The 25,040-nt window shown below is 43.8% G+C and overlaps 1 protein-coding gene across 1 annotated transcript in view; it reads right to left on the reverse strand.

Annotated features, from left to right (window-relative positions):
• Nucleotides 1–7,816: 7,816 nt before the first annotated feature.
• Nucleotides 7,817–25,040, reverse strand: part of TNPO2 (transportin 2) — a 28,104-nt gene continuing 10,880 nt past the window's right edge. The window contains exons 8-25 of the mRNA XM_018572740.1: nt 24,453–24,575; nt 24,255–24,373; nt 22,770–22,830; nt 21,487–21,655; nt 21,163–21,315; nt 19,934–20,159; nt 18,528–18,699; nt 17,343–17,429; nt 17,027–17,134; nt 16,788–16,946; nt 15,846–15,933; nt 14,729–14,827; nt 12,472–12,567; nt 12,293–12,368; nt 12,103–12,202; nt 11,896–11,970; nt 10,124–10,270; nt 7,817–8,308 (exon numbers count right to left, since the gene is read on the reverse strand). Coding sequence (XP_018428242.1) covers nt 10,163–10,270; nt 11,896–11,970; nt 12,103–12,202; nt 12,293–12,368; nt 12,472–12,567; nt 14,729–14,827; nt 15,846–15,933; nt 16,788–16,946; nt 17,027–17,134; nt 17,343–17,429; nt 18,528–18,699; nt 19,934–20,159; nt 21,163–21,315; nt 21,487–21,655; nt 22,770–22,830; nt 24,255–24,373; nt 24,453–24,575 — 2,019 coding nt within the window. The 3' untranslated portion in view covers nt 7,817–8,308; nt 10,124–10,162. The remainder of the gene's footprint in view (nt 8,309–10,123; nt 10,271–11,895; nt 11,971–12,102; nt 12,203–12,292; nt 12,369–12,471; nt 12,568–14,728; nt 14,828–15,845; nt 15,934–16,787; nt 16,947–17,026; nt 17,135–17,342; nt 17,430–18,527; nt 18,700–19,933; nt 20,160–21,162; nt 21,316–21,486; nt 21,656–22,769; nt 22,831–24,254; nt 24,374–24,452; nt 24,576–25,040) is intronic.

The following is a 25,040-nucleotide window of genomic DNA, read 5'->3' on the forward strand; positions in this document are numbered from 1 at the left end:
CACATTGTGCTCTGTATTGTATGGTAGGGGGGTGGCACACATTGTGCTCTATATTGTATGGTAGGGGGGTGGCACACATTGTGCTCTGTATTGTATGGTAGGGTGGTGGCACACATTGTGCTCTGTATTGTATGGTAGGGTGGTGGCACACATTGTGCTCTGTATTGTATGGTAGGGTGGTGGCACACATTGTGCTCTGTATTGTATGGTAGGGTGGTGGCACACATTGTGCTCTGTATTGTATGGTAGGGTGGTGGCACACATTGTCCTCTGTATTGTATGGTAATGGTATGGTACACATTGTGCTCTGTATTGTATGGTGGGGTGGTGGCACACATTGTGCTCTGTATTGTAGGGTAGGGTGGTGGCACACATTGTGCTCTATATTGTATGGTAGGGGGGTGGCACACATTGTGCTCTATATTGTATGGTAGGGGGGTGGCACACATTGTGCTCTATATTGTATGGTAGGGGGGTGGCACACATTGTGCTCTATATTGTATGGTAGGGGGGTGGCACACATTGTGCTCTATATTGTATGGTAGGGGGGTGGCACACATTGTGCTCTATATTGTATGGTAGGGGGGTGGCACACATTGTGCTCTATATTGTATGGTAGGGGGGTGGCACACATTGTGCTCTATATTGTATGGTAGGGGGGTGGCACACATTGTGCTCTATATTGTATGGTAGGGGGGTGGCACACATTGTGCTCTATATTGTATGGTAGGGGGGTGGCACACATTGTGCTCTATATTGTATGGTAGGGGGGTGGCACACATTGTGCTCTATATTGTATGGTAGGGGGGTGGCACACATTGTGCTCTATATTGTATGGTAGGGGGGTGGCACACATTGTGCTCTATATTGTATGGTAGGGGGGTGGCACACATTGTGCTCTATATTGTATGGTAGGGGGGTGGCACACATTGTGCTCTATATTGTATGGTAGGGGGGTGGCACACATTGTGCTCTATATTGTATGGTAGGGGGGTGGCACACATTGTGCTCTATATTGTATGGTAGGGGGGTGGCACACATTGTGCTCTATATTGTATGGTAGGGGGGTGGCACACATTGTGCTCTATATTGTATGGTAGGGGGGTGGCACACATTGTGCTCTATATTGTATGGTAGGGGGGTGGCACACATTGTGCTCTATATTGTATGGTAGGGGGGTGGCACACATTGTGCTCTGTATTGTATGGTAGGGTGGTGGCACACATTGAGCTCTGTATTGTATGGTGGTGGCACACATTGAGCTCTGTATTGTATTAGAGAATTGAGGATTTATAATTGTGTAATAAAACGTTTGCTGGGTGCAAAATGCTTCTGCATTTGTCTTTTGAAATTGACTGCAGTTGGCCTGGCACTCCTGGGGCTACTTTCACAAACGGATATCAGCAGTGTTAGATTAGGGCACTGCTGCCCACTAGTCTCGGAAGTTAAGAGTGAGATCCGGTGAAGTTACTATTGCTGTATTGCTACTGTTCTTGCTGGAGGCCCTGACATAAGAAAACAACCCTACCTCTGTGAAATGACCAACTCCCCACCGATACTTACCGTGCCTTATCTTGCACCATGTAACTAATGGGAAAGGTCAACGACTGGGAGAATATAGGCCAGGTTTAAGCAACCTCAGCACTCCAACTGTGGTGAAACGATAAATGCCATCATGGCTCTGCCTTCATGGGCTGTGTAGTTCCACAACAGCCAGAGTGTAGATGCTGCCCAAACCATTGCTGGTGACTAGGCAATTGCCAGCCGTTTGGGAACAGCTTCCAGTTCTTAAGCCAGAGTGCACATAAGAGGCCAGGCTAAAGAATGCTTAATTACCTTCTTAACATCGGCTTTCTTGTGATTATATTCTTATATATTTTGATGCTGCTGCAAGGTATCATAAGCAGGCAAATAGCTTTGTGCTTGTGATGCCCAAGCCACCCACTGTTCACTTAGGTATGTGTGGACATGCTCCTGCAGATATACTTATTCATGGCTCCGCACAGTGTCTAACGGTCACAAATCCTTGTTTCAAGCAGAGGGTGTGACAACCAGATTTACTTATCAGGAATGCTGGCAAAGGGCATTGGGCACAATGATCCTTTGATCCTTTAACCCTATCCCATAAAAACCTAACAGACATAGTTAAGCATTTAGGAAGAACTGTCTATGAGCAGATACATTTTAGTGTTTGATGTGGCGTGTTAAGAGTAGATTGGGGGGGGGGGGGGAACACCCTGTGTAAAAAAAATGAGAGGGGGGGGGGGGGGGATAACCCTCAGTTCCCAGTGTTCCTAGTGCACAACCAAATCTTAATGTATTGTAAAAATCCTGCACCATTTTACGATCTATGAAATACACTAGGGGGATTTTATCAAAACTGGTTGCCATGGGCAACTGCCCCAATCAGCATCTATCTTTAGTTCGCCACGTTAAAAAATTTGAAATTGAGACAGAGAAGCTGATTGGTTACAGTGTAAATCTGCTCCAGATATTGTCTGCTCATTTTGATAAATTCCCCCCATTTTATGCCCAAAAGTTTAGATACCTGACCATAATCCCCTACTTGAGCTTGTTGGACATCCCATTCCAGAACATGAGCATCAACCCAAATGTGTTCAATTTAAGAACTTCAGGGACTACCCTCACACTGCAAAGGTTAACAGCTCATTTTGGTCTAGGAGCTAAAATAGAGAAAATATAAATCAAATGATTCTTGGTCAGGCTTGCCTGCTAGACTGGGCCCCGCAGCCTCTTCTGCCCCAAAAGTGATCGCTGATCTGCAGGGGGATCAAGGATCAGGAGTATATTTTCTAGACCAGGGGTGGGCAACTCCAGCCCTCAAGCTGTTACAGAACTACAAGTCCCAACGAGGCATGGCATGTTGGGATGTGTAGTTAAAGCACAGCTGGAGGGCTGGAGTTGCCCACCCCTGCCCTAGACCAAAACAAGAAGTTAAACCTTGCAGTGCAACAGAAGACCCATTGCTAGGGTTTATTTTTACATTTCCTGGAGTTCTTCTTAAGGGCAGGTTCACACCATTTTCTGTACCAGATATGGCCCACATATGCAGTGCATTCCAGACCACACAAAAATGAGACATGCAGTATTTTTCTGGTCTGGGACAAACTGCACTAGTGTGAACAGAGGCCAGAAACAGCATAAGGATACATTAGGATGCATTTTGAGTCCAGAAACAATCTGGTCTGGAGATGATCTGGATGTGGTGTGAATGGGCCCTAAAGCTAAACTCAAGGCTCCATGCAGTCCTCTGGAGTTCCTCCACACCAAATTCATCAAACCATGTCTTACGTACCTGTGCACAAAGCCCTTCACTAGAAAAAAGTGACATGGTTTCTGAAGCAGAAGACCAACCATTGACAGACAGGTGAGCCCCACTAAAAGCACATGCCTTGTTACCACAAGAAGCCCAGGGACCCTTTTTCCAAACAAAGACAAGTCTTCCAAATGAAATACTCTAGCAGTACTAACTTAGATGGAGTTGTAGTGCATGGGTCCACTGTAACCTGTCACTAAAGACCAATTATATCCATTTCCAAATAAAAACACGACACAAAACAGTCACAAAAAAACTGCATTTTAGTTAACAAAAAAAATATTGAAAAAAAAAAATATACATAAAATGAGAATATAATTCTCATCTGAGCAAAGGTGCAAGCAGACGGCTTTACACTAAATACACTGCAGTTTTACCATAGGAAACATTACATCACAAATACCAATATACAGTCCCAGAATTTAACTGGAGCCTAGTGGTGTGCCCTACTGTACAAAACAGGAAGTGAGGATGGTAATGAGTGGGCGCTAGCGTCATCTTGGCCCAGGAGCTCACACTACACTTGTCTGTAAACCATCTCGTTTGCAAACCGTCATTATTTCCCCCTTGAAAGCAAGTTCACATTTGCTCTGTAGTCCATTTAAGCCTTCCTAAACACATACTACACCTAGAGCCATTACCTGCCGCCGCCACCACCACCTCCTCCTGATTACTATCCCTCTAATCTTCCAATGTCAGCCTTCATTCTTACCTATGCCCTGAAAAATCCAATCAGTCCTAAAATATTTCTATAGCTGCTAGGGGAAAGAAAAAGTGGAATGTTTTAGCATAGACCTTAATCTTAATACGGCAAAGTAAAACATGCCAAGTTCAGTAACTCATACCAAGCCCAAAGGCTTATTGTCAACATACCAAAACCGCATTTGGTTTTCCTTGCAGGCCTCGTGGGAGATTTAACGGTTGCAGCTTACCAAGAGAAAGTGAACCGGACCAGGCTTGACATTTGTAAAGTTACACTGCTGAAGTGCAGCACCTTGTACCTGTGTCATTCCTGGAAGGTATCATGTAAAATGATCTTAAATTGTACTGGCATTTCCTAAAAAATAATCTTCATTACATCTGCACTGTATTGCAACACCTTGCGGTATCTTCTAGTACAGCTGATGGGCATCAGTATGAAACCAGAGACCCCCCTGGATACCAGGCCCAGACTGTACATGGGGTCTTGATATATTCCCAAGTTAAACCCCCCCCCCTCTTCTCCAAGCACTAAGCCCCACCATCTTGCAGTGACTTCCAGTACCACTGTTACCTTACGGACTTATACCTGTGACCTTGGGTAGCCCATTGAATTCCAGGCTCAGACTACTCTACATGGGATCTTGATATCTGCCCAAGCTAAGATTCAGCCCCACCACCTTGCAGTGGCTCTGGTACTACCGTTACCTTGCAGACTTACACCTATGACCTTGGGTAGCCCCTTGGATTCCAAGCCAAGACTACACCGGGTCTTGATATCTGCTCGTTAAGATTCAGCCCCAACCCCTCCCAGAACAAAGCCCTACCTCCAGCATTCAACTTTTAAAATGCCAGGGTCTCGTACTGTTCACTGAAATTTAAAAGTCAAGTTACAGTGGTTAGGTTTAGCTTTGGAGGGAGCAAGTCCTTAATCTTAATATGGACAGACGTCAAGGGCCCATGAGCAGCCTAGGATGCGATTGGCTCCACAAAAAGGTGGAAACTAAATAGAAGTGTGCAAAAGGTACAGGATGTTCAGCAGTGTTAACTTTAGCAATGTTTTAAGCCACGTCAGATTTACTTGAAAGCAACTGTGCAGGACTTGGTTGTTGGAAAACATGCCCAATTTGGCTAAATAACCACAAGCAGTTTAAAAGCCCAAATTAATGTTCATTTGTTTTTATTAGCTGAGTACATTCCAGGCGCATCAAAACAAACGGTGGGTAAAGACTTGTTTCCTTTAAAAACCAGCCACAACTTACAAGTACAAAAGCCTGTCCCCTGCCAGCATGTTACAGAGTGGGACCCTTGCTCTCTCTGTTGAAACAGTGATCTCTATGCAGAGGTCCAACCTGCCCCCCTGCTAATTCAGAGCCAGAGCTCTCCAATCAGCATGAAGCAAAAGCTTTGCAGGTCAGACTCCGTAGGGAACCTCTGCAACAAGACTACTGCTTCCCCACAGACAGTAAGGGTTCCAATTTGCAACTGCTGGCAGGGAACAGGCTTCTCTACCCAGGCTGTGGCTGCCTTAGCAACAAAACAACCTTAAAAAGACATTGAACACCTTTTGCTTTGATGCAACTGGAAAATATTTTTGCATTTTGGAGCTGATAGTTTAAATCTTGGCTTAAAAAAAAAAACCCATGGTGTGAAGAGCATGACATTAGTGTTATCCAGCTTTTCTTGAGGAAAAGAAAATAATCTTCATGTCTGTTACATACACTGCAACAGTTCTAGCAAACTAGTATTGCTAGTGCTATAGGCGGTGGCGCGCTTGTTTGCCTGCACCTGGGATGCAAGCACTGGGCGAGCTGGGATACAATCACAGGGCGAGCTGGTCTTGCAATTTGAGTGGTGTTTGCTATAAACAAACGAGTATTGCCCTTGTACTTGCTGCTGTGACACATATTGCACTCACTTCCCATTTCCTAAATAGGAGGCGGCGCTCCGCTGTAGTCACATGACCAGTCCAATTGTGCGAAACCGCTATTAAAAGCAGGGAGTCAATCACAACATGGCTGGAGGCTTGATGTAACAACCAGTGGCATACAACACATTGCATCCACTTTTTTTGTCAGTTCTAGAAAACTCTGATGGCCGCAGTTTGAAAAATAAAAATTTGTTTTTTCAGCAATAACCACAAAATCACTTGGTTTTGCAGTTATATACTTAATAACCATCGTTAAGTTTTCCTTTTTGGCAGACACTTCGTAATCATATGCAAAGTTCAGCCTGGTGCTTTGTTAAAACTGCAGCCAGCATTCCAATTAAGATATCTGTTCAGACCTACCAGAAAGGAATGGGAGGGGGGGCATGAGAGCTACTTACATTAAGCAATCATCTCCAGAGCACACCCCGAACGTCTCCACAAAACTGTTTTTAAAATCTGCAGCCGGTACTCGTAAAAAAGATCTCCACTTAGCACTCACAGACTGGAATGAAAGGCTGCTCAGGGTAGTTCAATATCCTGTACACATGTGTTCTGCTGAATGTGATGTTTTTCTGACAGCAGTCTGCGTGCCAGGACCTAGTGCTGGAGTGTGCTTGGCCTTAGGGAGCCTTGAGGATCAGACTCGGGCAAAGCTGACCATCCAACCAGCAGTCACTGCTCATGCTGCTGTCGGTTCTAAAGAATGGCGACATGTGATAAGGGTCACTGCTGTTTGTAGGTCACTGAATAATTCCATCTGTCAATGGGAGTGTTTTGTTGCTTTGGAGCACCTTACACGTGGTCTGCTACAAGTTTTCTCTGGAGATATGAAAACCGTGGAACAGAATAGCAGCTGACTGACCCGAGTATAAAACTACCCAAACCCAAGAGACTATTGCCTTTGCCAATCACCTCCTCAGAATGCAACTTGTCTTGCAGGTAAGCGCCAATCCTCCGACTAATACTTTTAGTGTTACTGTCCAGGAACAAGCATGCAGTAAATTAAGTACAAACTGCAGATGAGCACACATGTTCAATGTCAGCGATATATACTAAAGCTATAGGGTCAGCGTGACAGCCAGCACTTTCAGAAGGGATCAGCATTGACAGCCCCTGTATTCCCTTTCAGGAAACGTTTCCTTTAATGTGAGGTACTTCTGTTTTCAAAGACCATAAACTGTGCACAGTTGCGTCCCAGTGTAACACAGACCTTCTCTGTGTAAACGGCAACCGCTGCTCCCGCCAGAGGCGAACCAAGGTATTACTATAGACTGCCACATGATTGCAAAATGGATGTACTGTGGTGTCAAGCTCAGCATGCTTGAGGCCTGTGTACCAGGAGCCTTAGCCGTGCAGAAATAATACCTACCAAAAATTGTATAGTGCAATACAACTGCAATAACCTAATGTGGCCACTAGAGGGGCCCTTCGCTAGCTCTGCTTTTCGGACCCCATTTACCTGGCAGCTGTTAGTAAGAGTGCAAGCAAAAGGAATGGCTTGAGCACAGCAGCAGCACGTTAAATTCTCACATTAATCTTGAATTATTGACTCGATCTACTTGTGAAGATATTTTGTTTTTTTTTAAATGTCAAAAGATACGCATAAACACTTCTGGCAGCTGGGGAGGTGGGTTGTTAACTGAAAACAAGGATGACATTTAGTCAGCTAGTTAACCTTTGTGCAAACTGGCATGGGAGCAAAATCAACAAGATACTTCATACTTCTCCCAAGCAGGCCAGCCAAGTATCTAGCGCGTAGCTTCACAATTCTCCCCTTCTCTCTGGCTCTGGGCCTTTTAAAAGGTGGCCGACCTTCCTTTCTGTGGCTGCAACCCCTATTCTTCTGTGAATTTTTTTTTTTTTTTTAGTTTTTGCTTTTAAATGTTTGACTCTAACCTGCACTGAATTGCAGGGGAACAATCAAATGTCTCTACCTGTAGATGCCCCTTCCTCCCTCCCACTCTATTTAGTCTAACCCTCCAACCCCTCCTCTTACCCGCCCAATAACAGATCCTGACGTGGGACCAGCTCTGCCCCCCCAGTACATCCCCCTACCCCCACCCTACAAGGGTAACAATGTAAATCCTAAGACTCGACTCCCCTCATGCTCCACATATAAACTAAAAAGATCCCTGGGGGTGAGGGGGGGGCGGGAGGGTGTTGATGATGGTGTTCACGTCCTCCTGTGCTCCTTTGAGGTTTCTTGGGAGTCAGGTGGATGGAGTCTGGAGTGGAAGGATGTTATTGGCCCTGGATACTGATCCCTGAAACCCTGCTAAAGACTTGATGTGTGGGGCGTAGGACACCATTCTCCCCAATCACCTCATAGATCAAACAGGAACCTGCGGGGAGAAAAAAAGAAAAGTGGATCCTCAGCATCGTTAAATGTTTATACCCTAGGCACACTAAGAATTTACATATTCTAAAAAGCAGCACAAGCTTTAAAACCGATTCTCGCTGACTAGCTGCAGCCACTGTAGCGTAACACATCCTCAAACTTTACAGCAGGAAGTACTTTTTAGTTTCATTTAAGCAGCTATGCAACTTTGTTCTACCGGCGACGCAGTTGGTGGGGTCATTGTGGTCTATGCATAGTAAGATATGTTTTTCACACGCTGCCATTGAAGTCTAGGGGTCCAAAAACATGAGTTGACGTGCTAAAACCGCACCTCTACTACTTTCCCCAACACACAGTAGAGCAGAGGCCTGAATGGGCCACACAAAAAAAAGCAATTATCTTCCCTTAAGTCACTAGGTGTGTATGGATCTTAAAAGGGAATCGGTCACAATCCTCAATACACGAGAAGCGGACATCCTGACCCTTGGGTCAGTGCACCAATATAGTATGAATTAGGGATGCACAGATAACGGTTTTTCGGTATTGAGTACCGATATGTTTTTTTCCGGTACTTGCCAAAACCGATAGCCCCATTAAAGGAAGCCACCTGGCTTTCCAATTAGCAGGGAAGCAGTCTCCATGCTCCCTCTTCACCAGGTGACGAGGGAGCATGCAGCCGGCCAATCAGTAAGCCGGGCAGCGTGTAATGACTCACTGCCCGGCTTCGTGATACCGTGAAGCTCAAGTATCAGGCCAAGCATTGGAGCATTTGGGCGAATACGAGTCATCGCTCAAATACTCGGCTCAGCTACACTAGTAAGAAGGCTAGTTAAGTTGCTTCTCCAGAATTATCAGTTGGCAATGAAGTTACACAATAACTTGTTTTTGAGGCTTTTCACCTAGGGAAATCCAAGTAGGCCAAGTATACACCTTGTGTATGTAATAACTGCTTTCTTGCATAGGCTTACCATGAACAAACCAAGAGATAGAAAAAAGCAGGCCATAATAGAAACAAAGCCTGACCTAAAACATTCCTTAGGTAGAACAGTTCAGAACTGTGTGGTGCCTCCAAGTATCGGTGTTAAGTCTTTGAAATTGAAGTCTATTGGATCCAAGGCCCAGGCTGCGCACGGTGTTTCAAATCCTGCATGTGTTAGGATAAAGCTTGTCCTCAGGGCACTAAGTCATTCAACAATCAAATGCCACAGCTTGCGCTGTTCTATCGAATGCCAGAGCTTTAGTGAATAAGCTTAGCAGTGACAGGGGCCAGAGTTCGATATGAACTTTAGCAGAATTGAAGGCCACTAGTTTAGACTGAGTCTAGGATACAAGAGGTTCCACACAAGCACAGGGAACAATCTGAATCATGCTAAAGGTGGCACACTTCAGTACTTTAGGATAAAGTAAGGGAGGATTATAACCCCTATCACCTTTTTTTTGCCACTGGGGAGATTACTTCCTATGATGGCTATAGGACAGGAAGTGAAAACGGAAATCCTTCCAAAGGGAAATTTCTGGTGGTCAGCAGGGTCACCAGAAAGTTTCCCCATGGGAGGATTCCCATTCCTTCCCTTTACCGACTACCCAAAATGTAGGATTTTCTTTCAGTGACAACAGTCAGGATGACAAATGGAGAAGGTGGAACACAGACTGCAATACAAACCTGATCATTGTTCTAATCCCTCTCTAAAAAGCGGACTTCAGTTGCACTGCCAGGTCAAGTCCATACAAGAGCAATAAATCCTCCATCACAGAAGAGTTTTTGTATAATGGGCACCGTTTATACCATTCCCCATTGCCTACTCTTTACCCATCTCACCTCCCACGCTGGGTGTGTGTAGATCTCCCCCTGTTCACATTACACGCCATAGAATGCAGCTAGACGTTCCTTCAGCAGAGGTGGAAACTGCTCAGAAAATTGGTTCCAATTGTCCTCTCCCACCTGCTCCTTAAAACCGTGCAAAATCTAAAAAGAAAAAAGCAACACAAGATTTGTTTCAGGGGTCGCGTCGCATAGAAGCCATTTTACAAATAGTTTCAGCTAAGCAGGTTGCAGTAGACACTACATGTCACCATGCTTATAGCTATTACTTACATTCTAGACACAAGAGAATAAAAAGGCTTGAAGTATAACAAAACCCAACAGCAATGATGTAACATATTACAGCTTTACCAGCCCTTAAAAATGTGGTGACTGCCCCTTTATCCTTACAGATGATTCTGCCAGTAACACTTCTTGTCCTAGGGTGACAGACACTGAAGTCTCTCTATGGAGAAGCAACATAGTCACCCTAAGACAGGAAGCATTTTACAACTAAAGAATAACCCCCCCCCCCCATCTAAAATATCATAAAGAGGAGGAGATGTCCACAAAGAACTGGTCAGGACAGATAAAACTGCTTGGGTTTTCAGTGTAGCAAAGGTAGAGTGAACAGAAGTTGGCTCACAGAATTCCCGGCAGGATTACCAGGTATTTTTCTGTACTAGCCGCATTTTTTCAAAATTTTTTTATTAACTTTAGCAAGGTTTACATTTCTAAAACAAACGTCATTACTTCAAATTAATAAGTATACCAGGCAGTGGTTAATTCCATCCATAACGAGCCATCAAGGAACATATGCATAGTAGATGGAGCACTCAGAACAATACTAACAGTACTCCCACTATAAGTATTCAGACAGTGTAGTCAAGCACTACTCTATAGCTGCATTTTTAAAAGACACAAAACATTGGAAAATGTGCATGTTTTACAGGGATGTACTAAATATGTTATTTTGCCTAGGCATATTTTAAAGCAGAACTACAGCCTCCTATCCCTAACCAAGGAATGTGCCATCTTGGCCTCTATTTAGATTGCAGTTGCCATTTTAGGGCAAGAAAGTTCGGTTGAGAGCTGAGATAAGCACACTGGCAATCATGACAGTCAACATGCCCTAAAAGTAACTCATTGCTGGGTAAAGTTCCTCTTCAAACTAGTTGTTCACTCATAAGCTCAACAACCTTCTGGCTGGGTTCACACCATTTTCCGGACCAGATCTGGAACATAGTGCGTTGCATTTTTGCCGCAATTTGAATAAAAAAAAAAATTAAATATTTTTTTAACTTAAACTCCCTGGCAGTCGGATTATTATATATTTTTTTTGTTAGTTTGTTTTTTTCTTAACTTTTAAAATTCCCGCCAGTTCCACCCCCCCCCACTTATGGTACTGAAAATTAACCCCGAGCCACACTCGGGAATACCGCCATGGAGGTTAAAATGCTCTTACAGGTGCATTCCAGACCAGACAAAATAGGACAAGCAGTATTTTTCTGGTCTGGTCCAGAACGGACTGCGCTGGTGTGAACAGAGGCCAGAAATAGCATAGGGATGCATTTTGAGTCCGGAAACAGTCTGGAGGTAATCTGGATGTGGTGTGAATGGGCCCTCCAAACAGAAAAGGCCACATACTGCCAAAAGCCATTTCAGCCCCACAGTGCCTCTAACATTAATTTGAGGTAGGCGACATATGCTATGCAAGACTCCTCATTCCACATCAGACCCTATGTGGTCGGTGTATAAAGTAGAAGTAAAGCCTCAACCTCACCACTCACCTTATAGAACATGTCTCTCAGATCATCTTTCGGGCTGACCCAGGAGGCTACGGCATCACAGAAAAAGATAAAGTCCTGCAAAAACAAAAAATTTATTAGATTTTACTAATAATGTAAAAAAAAAATACAGTGCTTTATACAGTTCTACTTTAAATCTTAGCTGCAAATGAAATTCTATAAGTAACAATCTACATCTATAAAACTTGCCTGTACAACTCCACCCGGATTGACACCGATCATTATACAGATCCCTCTGAAAGCAGAGTCTTTCTCCTCATTGTCACGAATGTTCCGAAGTGAGGTACACCTGTAAAATAATATAAATTTAAAGTGAAAATCCTGAGAAATAGCAAAAGAAAAGCAATCGTGCATCACAGCAAATGTATATCACACTCACCAAGGCCGGATAAACTGCTGCAGCATGGGAGCTACTTCTTGGGGACACACACAGCCAAGACGTCCGATGGTAATCGCTACAAATAAAGATTATCCAAAAAAAAAAAAAAATTATATGCATAAATATCTAAGTGACAGGTGGCACCACAACTAAGAAAATGTAAATTAAAGTTAACCAACCTGTGTTTTCAAGAAGAGTTTTGGGTGTGTTGGGTCGGTTAATAATTTCTACAAGGTTATTCAAAACCATAGGGACATATGGCTGCATCTCCGCTCCTGTTGGTAGGAAATACAAGACAGTGGTCATTCATAGAATACAGACGACCCGTGACCAATGCACAGTACAGACAGCTGTTTTCATAAATGCATCAATACTCAGGTAAATTGTATGCAGCAATAAAAGCACAACAATGTCCAAAGCAGAAAAATGTAAAATGTTTCCCTCCCTTTGTCCTGCATACATTTTATAAAAAACGGCAGTGTACATACTATTTTTAAGTTTATTTTTCTATGTCGTCACATGACCTTTATTTTGTTTAGTTAAAACCATACAGAAGAAGCATTAACCTCTTCATGACTGAGGCCTTTTTTTCATTTTTTGCACCCATGTTATATTCCACATTTTAGGCCTGAAAATTACTTAGAACCCCCAAACATTATATATTTTCTGAATGCCAAGACCCTATACAATATAATGGTGGTAGTTGCAAATTTTTATGTTGCGCAATATTAGCGCAGCTCCTTATTAAACCCCAAAATTTAGTGCTAAAATTAAATGCCCCAAAACACAACAAAACACCCATTTTTTAAATGAAATATAAAAGATGGTTACAACGAGTAAAACGATACCCAACATGCCCAGTTTACAAATTGCATGCGTCCGTGAAACGGCGAAAAACTGCAGTACCCCAGTAATTAGATTTATTTTAAAAACGGTTTGTTTTTTTAACTTTACTTTGACTGCTATCACATGGGGGGGCTTACAAGCCCCACCATGTGATAGCAGATGGTGGTGACAGGTACTCTTAAGGTGATGCTGGGACACAGAAGCGACACAGGTAAGTCGCCAGAATCGCTTCTGTTGTAAAGCTGACAGTCGGCTTTACAAGTTTAAACAGACTCCCGGCAGCAGAAGTCGCCGGGAGTCTGTTTAAACAGCCCTGATGCTGGCGACTTACACTGTACGTCGGTCACGAAGGGGTTAAAGGCCTCATTCACAGGAGAAAAGGCCGGCACGTAAAGCTCCGTGCGCGGCTGTATCGGGCAGCTTTTCTCGTGTGAATGAGGCATTAAAGCAGATCTCTGGGGATTTTTTCTTCAGGACTTGGGGCACTGCTAGTTTTGGCCTAGTGACAGTGCTCCCTCCTTCTCCGCTGCATCTATGTTATGTGTCTTGGCGTCTTCACATCCTATACACTGGGGGGAATTCATCAAAACTGGAGCAGACAAAATGTGGAGCAGATTTGCACTGCAGCCAATCAGCTTCTGTCTCAATTTTAAATCTTACCTGAGCACACTGAAGAGAGATGGTGATTGGTTGCCATGGGCAACTGCTCCAGATTCTGTTTGCTCCAGGTTTTGATGGATTCCCCCCACTGTGTATAGAAATGTGATGACTCGCAGACCTCAGACCGCTGCAGCAATGGAGAGGGGCTTCAGGGATCATTCTAAGAGCAAGCAGGCTCAGAATAAAGTGAGTAGGGATGCAGCGATACCATTTTTTTAAGACCGAGTACCGATACTTTTGATCAAGTACTCACAGATACCAATTACCGATACTTTTTGTTAAAGGGACAGGTCACATTTTTTCTACAGCAATACAAAACTAATGCTTTAAGGTCACTTTATTATGATTCATGAGATGACGAGGGAGCATGACGCCGGCTTCCCAGCCAATCAGAATGCCGGGTTCTGCATCATTACACGGCGCCGGGCTTCCGGATTTGCTAGCTTCCTGGCCAATCGGGAAGCCTGGCAGAGCATCATTACACGCTGCCCGGCTTCCTAATTGGCCGGGAAGCCGGCTCCATGCTCTCTCATCACAAGTGACGCGAGAGCATGGAGCCGTTTCCTGGCCAATCAGGAAACTGGGCAGCGTGTAATGATGCGCTGCCTGGCTTCCTGATACAGGAAGTACTCGTGCTAGGTATCGGAGCATTTGGGCGAGTAAGAGAAGTCACCCAAATACTCGGTATCGGTGCATCCCTAAAAGTGAGTAACTTATTTTATACCCTAAACGAAAATGAGCACTTGACTATTGCAGTGCGGGGGAAGCCCTTTTACAAGGGTTAATCAATTTCCATGTAGATGTTCTATAAAATCCTCATTATATAGCTCCTGACCTTCAACTGACCCGGCATGGTGAAGGGCAGTAACATTTAGGCTTACACAAAAGGTGCATGGTTTAATGGTAAAAATAAAAGTCAATTACCCTTACCCATCTGCATGCAGATCTCCCCGATGGCCCAGGTGGCATTGTTACAGACGGAGATAAACTCTGGGTTTAGGTTGGTACCAAGAATAGGCATGAACTCCGCTGTTAAACAAAGGTGAGAGACATTTGTTATACAAAACTATTACGGGGGAATCCGGCCATTTTCCAAAAATCTGAGTCTTCTACAAACTTATCTACCACAGCGCTGACGTTAATTCGAAATGAAACACTTTGTTTTGTCAGGCGTTAGAATGCCATTTTATGTACAGGTTTCTTGATTCTACCCTCTAGTCTATCTAAAATGTCCGAGTGCAGTTAACAATTGCCCTGGACCAGCTATAAACACTGATAAAAAGACAGCAGATGCTCAACTCTTCCTGGAAGCTATAACTGCCTGGCTGTTTCTGGCATTACTTCCTGGGCCGCTGTCCTGGAACAAGTAATGCAGCCAGTGAAGTCAGAACACCTGATCTACTTATATTTGTTACAGTTCATTTGGCTCAGAGAATTAGAACCATTACATCAATAGCCAGGGAATTAGCATATTTAAATCCAAGGGAAGGCTCATATTTCTCTTAAGGTTTCCTTTAACAAGTCAACAAAAAGTTAATTTGGGCTTAAGATTTTAAAAATGGAAAGAGGATTGGGGAGGGAGTCTCTATAGTATCAATAGCAAAGGAAGTAGCATCTTCAAAATCAATGGCAGGCTCAAATTTCTAAAGGTTTCCTTTAAACAGGCCAACAAAGAGGAGGTCCATTATGTAAGCTGGGCTTAAGTCTCTCTACAAATTGAAGGGAGGGAGGGGGGTTAGAGAGGGAGAGGGATGGGTGAAAGGGGAGTCTATGGCCTCCATTATACAAACACCATACCGGATTTAAGTCTACATTATTATAGTTAATTCATCACACATACACACTGCCCAAAGCACTATGGGTTAGCTGATGAAGCAGCACAATCAAAGCTTGCACTGCAGCTCATTGGAGACTCATTATGTAAAAATGAGGTCAGAGCTCCATCTGTTGGATGGACAGACTACTGCACAACACAGCAATTTTTTTAATCCTGATCACAAGAAAGAACACAAAACTATTAGCCATGCTCTTTAAAAGCGATACTTACATATGCACGGTTTTACATGAAGGAAACAAGCCTTAGTCAGGTCACCCAGGAGAGCGAAGGAACTTTGTCGAACTTCTGGCATTATGTCCTGAAAACGAAGGGGGAAAAAAAATGTGGGGTTTTTTAGCAACCATGCAGTTAGGTGCAACAATTTCCTCTTGCATAGAGAGCCTTAGCTCTGGTCCTTTAATGAGGTGGGTGGCCTCACTAGCCAGAAAAGTAGGCTTAGGAGTAATTCATATAAAAGACTTGACATTTCGACTGCTTAACATGTGGATTTCACAGAAGGCAACCTGTTGTATATTTTTTATTACATGCCCTCTTTGAATTGTGCAGGTTTTTAAAGAGATGTACGAGGGCTGCCATTGTTCTGTCATCTTTCTGAAAAAAGCTAGTCCCTAGCTGTCATACTGCCCCTCTTGCTTCAGTGTTTTCTGAGACACTGACTTGAAATAGGTTTAGAGTTAATGAATCCTGACTTTTTTTAAAGTATTTGCAGCATATGCTCTCAGGTGTAGAGTTAAAGAAGCCAGACATAGCCAAGCGCCTATCATTTTTAGAAGTAGGCAAACAATGGCAGCCCAAATATATCTCTCATGACAGGAACTGTAAGAGCCCCCCTCTCTGCTTTTCTCCCAAGTAATAAATAAATGGCAGTGTTGGGTGAAGGATGGGGGTGATGGATCTCTTGCTAGCTTCATGGTTAAGATCCCTAGGAGGGCAGGCAAGGGCACATTAAGCAGCCTGTAGAAATGATTGGGGGACTTTACAGCTGCCTGAATAACTTCCAGTGTAAAGCCAACAGTCATGCCAGTCCTCCTGTAGGCAGAAGTATAACCCAAAGTTTTAAGACTCCACATTTCCCTCAATAGACCAGAAAGAAAACCCCTAAAATTGCTTCATTTCATATTCCTCACCATTGAAAGCCAAAAGGAACTTTACCTGCATGCACTGGAACAGAAGAGTCATGATGTTGCTCCTTGCCACCAGCTGTTCGACATTGCCACCCAGCCCCTCTGCCAGCCCGCTTAGGAGGTCCAAGGCTACTATCATGAAATCTTTATCAGGAGCTTCATACTGGTCCGGGTGCTGACTGTACATCTGTCAAGGACACAAGAGAACCATAAGATTTGTGGGGCACAGGGTGAAAAATAAATAGAAGTAGCTTGCAAACAACTAACCATGGCTTGGGCCAGCGTCTTCTGCACCAGAGTCACACACCTCTGATACACTGGCTCACAGTAAGGTAGGAACCCACTTTGCAGCGCTGTAGCAATGGAGGACAAGCACTACAGAGAAAAAAAAAACCTTAACATTGAACACCGCAGATATTTCACAGAGACAAACTAATTATGCAAATAGCAGCTCTGAGGTCAGACAGTATGAATATCAACTACCAACATGAGGAATTCAGACTTCTGGTTCTACATCAAACCCCAGGAAAAGTTTTGTCAGTGATTACTAGTTGCCTGTCACAATAAAAGGAAGAACGCTCACCTCTAGCAGTGGGAACAGATCCTTATCTTCATCTTTCAGCTCATTCCATTTCTGGATAAGAGGGGGCATCAGCTTTTGGATGTACTCCTGTAATAGAGGACATAAACCATAGTTAGAGATGTATACAGATTATTGATCTTTGTTCGGAAAAGAATTGGAAAAAAAAAAAGAGAAAAGGAATGTGAACCAGTGGGTCTACTGTGCCCAACTACTATACACACAAAGCAATGCAAAGCAGGAATCACCAGCACTCAGTAATTAATGGTCAGATAAATAAATGTCCATTTAAATCGGACCAGTCGTCACAGATAACAGAATACCAAAGTTTCGGGGCCGCAACCGGGTCTCTTCATCAGGGCAATAATGTGACCACATTAAGGGTCACATTATTGCCCTGATGAACGGACCTTGTGCGGCCCGAAACGCTGGTATTATGTTATGTGTGACGACTGGTCCGATGAAATGGACATTTATCTGAACATTAATTACCGAGTGCTGGCGATTTCTGCTTTTCATTGTTGATGCGCACGGCGCCATCCGTGATTATCACTATGAGCAACATCTTCATATTTCTGGGCCTGGAACACTGAGGAGTGCAGAGGGACTCATATTGCTTTCCATAAACACAAAGCAGACATCTGGAAGAGGGTAGGTGGATCTCTTTTTCCTTAATGGTTAATTTCCTATAGAAAGGTCTTATATACAGTTTTAGAGACACGAGACAGCTTGTTCATTATTGGCCACATGACCGGTCCTCCATTAGGCCCCTGGGAGCGTAGAAAAAAAGTTATACTGCAGTAAAGTAATTAGCAGCAGGAGCAGCCACTATTCTTGTGAACTTGTTGCTCTGCCCTGATAGATTTGCATCAAGCTCACAATCATTATTCAGTACTGCAAAGCATAAAGAAGAAACTGCATGTTATGAGCAAAGTTAGCTGCTCTCATGTACATACTAAATTACAAAACCATATACTTAGTCTTGTTTCCTAAATCTTTTTGGTGAGTGAGGAGTTGGAATTTAACAAACTCTCCCTGGATCAGACAGTATGAATACGGAGACATCATCAGACAACTTCAAATGCCATATCTGCATCACTTCCAGAGACTCACTCTACTAAAGTCTGGATCCAAATGTCACTTAGCAACACAACACATTACAGCATCTGCCGCCATTATATAACTCACCGGCTGATTTAAATGGTGTCCAACTGAATCTGCCAGGGTCCCAATGGCATCATATAAGATCAAGAGGTTCTTATGTTGATACTTTCCAAAAGCAAACACCAGTGTGTCCAAGATAAAGCTTAAATACGGAACAAGCTCTGTGCACGCCTCTTCCTCAAGAGTGGCAAATGCGCTGGGGAGAGAAGAAAACAGGGTTAGTTAATGAACAATTCCTTTAAGTAGAATCGTGGCCAGGATATGGACAAATACTTACACGATTTTAAAGTGACACTAAACTCTGGAGGTAAATCTTAAAAAATGCGCATTCATGTACCTTATTAACAAAACTGTATCTTATTTGTGTATTACTCTGCTGTAGATACTCAAAATCATCTCTGAATTGGTGCTGACACTGTCCCTCCTTCTGGAGGGTGTCTACTTTGTTCCCCATGGTCCCTGTGTGTGTTGTAAAGTAGCCACCTGCTCCATGCTCACTCCCGGGATGGGCTACAATCTCACATTCAGTTTAGTCCTTTGTATTGAGATCGTAGCCAATCCCAGGAGCGAGCTTGGCTTGGTGGCTACTTTACACCACACACATAGGGACCATGGGGAACAAAAGTAGCCACTCCCTAGAAGGGACAGCTGAGCACTCCCCTGCAAGCAATGACTTGGAAACACTCCAACCGTTTAATCTCCAATGTAAACAGAGCAGGTGCAAATGGAGAGAGCAGAGTGCAGGTACACAAATACAATGCTTCTAGGGCTGGTAATGATTAACATTTTAGTGTTCGATCGAAATTTTTAAAAATTATAAACGCACATACAGATCCAACTACATTGCCCTATACACATACAGCACAGCAAGATATACAATGAACTAGGATCACACTAATCCAGCACGTTATTAATCTCACGTGCCCCACTCAATATGGCCGCCGCTTGAGTGGGGCAACTCAGAATAATAACGTGCTGGATTAGTGTGATCCTAGTTCATTTTATTACTTCATTGCTGTGCTGTATGTGTATAGGCCAATGCCTTGCATGGCGCTCGTGCAGAAAGTTTCTTGGGCAAACTCACCAGCCCAAGTAGATCTGTCGGCTAACGAAGGGGGGAGGAGTCCGGTGATGTCACGGACTCCTCCCTTCCCTTTGTTAGCCGACAGAGCCACTTGGGGAAGGGGGAGGAGTCCGGTGACGTCGATGTCCGTGACGTCCCCGGATCGCCGACGGGACTCCCGGAAGCCTGCTGAGAGGTGAGTGTTTTCATTAGCGATCAAAATAATTTTAATTGATCAAAGAGTTTAAGGATTAAATCGAGAAATTAATCTTTAATTTCCACAGTCCTAAATGCTTCCATTGTGAACTTTTAGCATTAATTGCTTAGTTGATTCAAGGAAAATGAAAGTTCCCTTTGACAGTAATACCTGCATGCAGCTTCCTGCACCCGTTTGTTGCTGTCCAGGATGCGCTTAAGCAGCTCTGTCATGAGGGGCTTCAGGTAGAGGTCAGGAGGCTGGCTGACTACCCAGTGGGCATAGCGACTCAGAGTCCAGCAAGCTATTGAGCGCACCAAAGCTTTCTTATCCGACAGGCACTGGATGAGGTGAGGGATGAGCTCCGGTAAGTAGGGAACCATTCCCTGCATACAGCCTGTAAAAGGACAGAAAAATTATATACCGATGTTACAATGCTAAGGTATCAAAATATTTGGAAATATCAACAGAAGCACGATATAAAGGAGAACATGGATACGACCAGAAACTGTTACAGAAAGTGTATTGCTCAGATGCAGTGAGCAATGGAGCAGATTTCAGCGTTTTAACCAGATTGTTTTCCCACTGGACCCGCGGGGGAAATACTGCTACAGTATTGTTTAAATAACTCAATATAGATCAGTGGAGGTGTCCCCCCCCCCTTCAAAAACCACTCAAAAAAATTACTCAAGACTTTATTTTTCCCAATGAAGACGAGCCGAATAATTTGCTACTATTATAGTATTCCAGGGGGTGGGAAAATCCCAACATGCCTCTGGGAGTCATGCCTGTAACTGTCAGTCTTGCAATGCCTCATGGGACATGTAGTTCCACAAACAGTTGGAGGGCTGCAGTTGCCCACCACCTGATATATTCTGACAACAGCAGGTGCCAAGTGTCAGAATACAATAGCCGTTGTCTAGCGTGGATGGAGGAGTCCATTGGATTTTATTTGTTCAGCCAACAAGCTGAATGAAAACTCTATTAGCATAGGGCTACCAGAAGTGTGCTCAATTTTAGCTCTGTGTGCCAAGAAGTAGAACAATTTAGAGTCAACTTAGTGCTTAGAGTAAAGAAAGAATCGTGTTGGATTTTAAGCCAGCCCGATTGGAACGCGTGCTACTTCTGGCCTAGCCTTGGAACATTTCCACTGGCTGACTGCAGTATCACAGAAAACTTTAACGAGATTGAGAGACCAAGAGGCAGTTGCTAAATAGCTGCCATATGTACAGGAAATATGCAGCCGATCACCATCTGCCAGCCACTGATCAAATTATATTTTACACACACGACAAGAAGAACATACAACCCAATGCAGTATTCTGAAAGTAAGTGAACCCCGGTGCCAAAACACAAAACCGTTCTGATAACATTTTACAAAATACACATTAAAAACAGACCTTCAGCGATGGCGCCGAGAACAAGTATGCCCGACTCCTTTATGACCCATTCCGGATGGAAGAGGAGATCCTTCAGAAGGGGTAAAAGGTGAGGAAGCAATTCCTCCCGAAATACATTGGCCAGGACATCCAGAGCTGCGGCTGAACATTTCCCTACAAGAAAAGCAGGAAGCTGCATTCACTTTGTAATGTAAACAAATTAGCATTCGTGACTTGGAATACAAGATCAGCCAGTATGAATACAAAGACCCTCAGCATAACTCAGGACAAGCATTCTCCATCATTTCAGTGACACATGTTGGGAATTGTAACAATGGTACATACTGAGATTCCAGTCAGATAACGTATCATCGTCATCATCTTCCTCATCTGCGTCGTCCTCTCCTTCTGCCCGCTCTTCCTCGTGTTGTAGTGTCACAGTGCGCGACTTGTGGAAGCGAGGCTTGATGTCCTGCTCACTGTCTGGGACGGTTTCATCTTCCTCAACATCTCCCTGATTAAAGGAAGTAAATGAACTCTTTTAGGTGGCTTTGTTATGCTTTGGAGTTATGCCATAATGGCTACTAGCAGACCCAGTCATCAACTTAAAGCTGAACTTGGGAATAAGCAAATACTGTCCTCATACAAGAGTCATGTGTGTTCTTGAATCTTTGTGAGCTTTGTGTATTTGTTCCAGATCTGTGCAGTAATCCAGTGAGACTTGGAGCTTCCTGTAATATAAGACCGCTCACTGCTGCTCTCTCCTTGTGCAGGGTGACTGGTCTGGTATCCACCCCCTCCTGTAATAAAGACCGCTCACTGCTGCTCGCTCTCCTCGTGCAGGGTGACTTGTCTTCTGTCCACAGCACCTCCCTCCCCTGACCGAAGACCTGAGAGTCTGCTGGGACTGCTGCCATTACATCCAAGATAATGGTGCACAGCAGCAGTCTCAGAGCTTACGTTGCCTGCACACATAATCTTATAGAAAAATGTTTGTTAAAATAAAATGGTCTGGTGACAGGGACTCTTTAAAGTACATAGATAAACCTTATCCCCTTTAATCATGTAAATTAAAAGATCTACAGTCAAACCTTATTTTTGCTAATGTATTCCTGTGACCCAAACTAAGCAAAAAGCGGGCCATTGCCCTTTATATGCTGACAGAGCAGAGCCATACTACAGCCAAGAGCGATCCCCACAATATTGTCAGGTTCCACCACTGCCTAATTGACAGCTAGCTCTGCCTCTCTACAGCCAGAGCCAGCTGTGCCCATCCTCTCCCCTTCTCTGTCTTTAAATGAAGATGCTCAAAGCCCTCCGAAGCTCCAGGAGGATGAGGAAGAAAATAAAGAGGGTTGCCAGGAATGCCTTCCTTCACACAACAGAACTACAATCTGCCTCTACTAGTCTCCTGGATCAGCTGTCGGCCTCTACTGTTTCTAGGGTTGAGCTGGCCTTTAGAAGTTATATTTCTACTGCATGCTAACGAATAAAAATCACCGGGAACTGCAAGTAGTTTCTATTTTTATTATTTGTCCCAGGTAAATGATACCTAAAGAACAATGCTCCAACAATTAGTTATAGTCTTTTTCTAGGTTCCCCTGAAAGGAAAAGTAACACATTCTCACCTTCAGAAGAATGATATCAATCTCATTGTATTTCATTCCATTAACCAGGATAGGAATCAGCCTAGAAGATAAGAAAACATATTTCACTTTACGCCACATCGCGTCAGGATTTTTAATTCTGCTTTGCCAGCCCTGCAATTTAAACACCTTTGCAATATGGCAAAACAAGTAATTGTTATATCAGTTCTGCTTGCTAACTGGGTTGTATAGATATTTATCCTGCACTCCTTACAGCGTCTGGAACCAATAGTTAATGTGGTGCGCGCAGTGAGGAACACGGATGGCTCCGTGTATCTTCAAGTTCAGAGAAATGGAGAATCACCAGCACTCAGAAAATATCGTTTTAGATCTTGGTGTTCATTTATTGATGTCACATGTATCAGAAAAGTCAACGTTTCGGGGCCACGCAGGGTCCCTTCACCAGGACGACAGAGAGTCACTGTCACCCTGATGAAGGGACCCTGCGTGGCCCCGAAACATTGACTTTTCTGATACATGTGACATCAATAAAAAACACCCTAACTGTCCCCTCCGCTCTTCACAAGACCTCCTGTTTTCTAGCTCCCTCCAACGCCTCCCATGCACGCCTCCAGGACTTCACTAGAGTCTCTCCCATCCCATGGAACTCTCTACCCCAACCTGTCCGTCCATCTCCCACACTGACTGCCTTTAGGCAATCCCTTAAAGACTCATCTCTTCAGGGAAGCCTATCCTACCTCAACCTAACCACTGAACAATCACTTTCTCAAACAATCATCCCTACACAGCTCCCTCCTCATGTATCACTTCCCCCTCCCTTTTAGATTGTAAGCCCTCAGGGGCAGGGCCCTCCTTACCATCTTGTCTTGAATTGTATTGTGATTGTAAGGTCTTCCTTATATTGTAAAGCGCTGCACAAACTGTCGGCGCTATATAAATCCTGTATAATAATAACATAGAAAATATAGTTTTACATTTTAGAGTGCTAGTAATTCTCCATTTATGTGCCTGCTAACTGGACCCACTTTGTTACTATCCAGTAAGTCGGCAGTTGACAGAAAAGGCTGCAAGGCTAAAACAAAGAAAATGGTGGATTCCTCTTTGTGGTAGAGGTGTGCAAATCACAAGATTTGCTGAGCAGCATTATAAATCTGCCAACAGGTAAGGCAGCCCAAAATAAAAGACAGGTGTATATTTCAATCATTTCCCTGTTTGATTGCACAGTGGTATGGTTTAGTATTTATATCAGAGGTCATGACAATGTTATATATGCAAGAAAAGGATAAAATTATCTCTTTGCATATATTAGGGGAGGGGCAGCGTTTGGACGTTTAGGAGTGTAAACTGAAACATGGCCCAAAAGGTGGACTTAGCCTTTAAATGCTAGGTAATCGCACGGATGCAAGCAGAGCCGAGATTTATGCAAGATCTGTAGGACAAGGGGCTGTTAATACAACAATACTACAGTTTCTGTATTTATGGCCATAATAAGTGTAAAGAACTCACTGCAGGAGGTGATTTGACAAGGCGTCCTTACAAATGGGCTGGTCAGCCAGTGTCAGCCAGAATTCACAGGCTTCCAGACTCACATTCTCATCGCTGTCCTGCGTCCTCTGCAGCATATACTGAAAGGAGAAGTTCACACGGTTCACCATTTCTGCCACTACACAAAGCAAAGAGATATAAAAAGGCTCCCTTCCATACCTGGATGATGCTGTGCATGTGAGGAAGCAGCCGGTCTATCCGCACCTCCAACAACATAACAAGTGCCCGGCACACGTTTTTCCGAACCTCAGGGTCCTCGTCCACGGCTAGTGCAAAAAGTTGCTGCAGCAAAGTAGAAGACATAGAATATCTCTTACAGAAAATCTTGCCGCACCCCAAATTCCGCTGCGATAGTTTATTGGAACTTGTACCACATCACTGGTGTCCCACCCAAGGTCCACCCCCCTTTCTTGTATTGTTGTACAATGGGGGGGGGATGGGGTTATCAAAACTGGAGCACAAAGAATCTGGAGCTGTTGCCCGTGGCAACCAATCAGCATCTCTCTTCAGTTTGCTCAGGTAAGATCTGAAAAAGATACAAAGTAGCTGATTGGATGCAGCGCAAATCTGCTCCAGAATTTGTCTGCTCCAGTTTTGATAAATATAAATACTCCCCAATGTGTTATATTAGGGAACAAGGAAAAGAAAGCAGGAACTTGGTCACTTCATTAGTCTTTGCATTACATCTAGACTAACAGCTGAAAGACCAGTAATAACAACAGGGAAAGATCCTGCAGACTACACACA

This window comes from Nanorana parkeri, unplaced genomic scaffold (genome assembly GCF_000935625.1).
Source record: "Nanorana parkeri isolate BGI_ZX_2015 unplaced genomic scaffold, ASM93562v1 scaffold2117, whole genome shotgun sequence".
NCBI lineage: Eukaryota > Metazoa > Chordata > Amphibia > Anura > Dicroglossidae > Nanorana > Nanorana parkeri.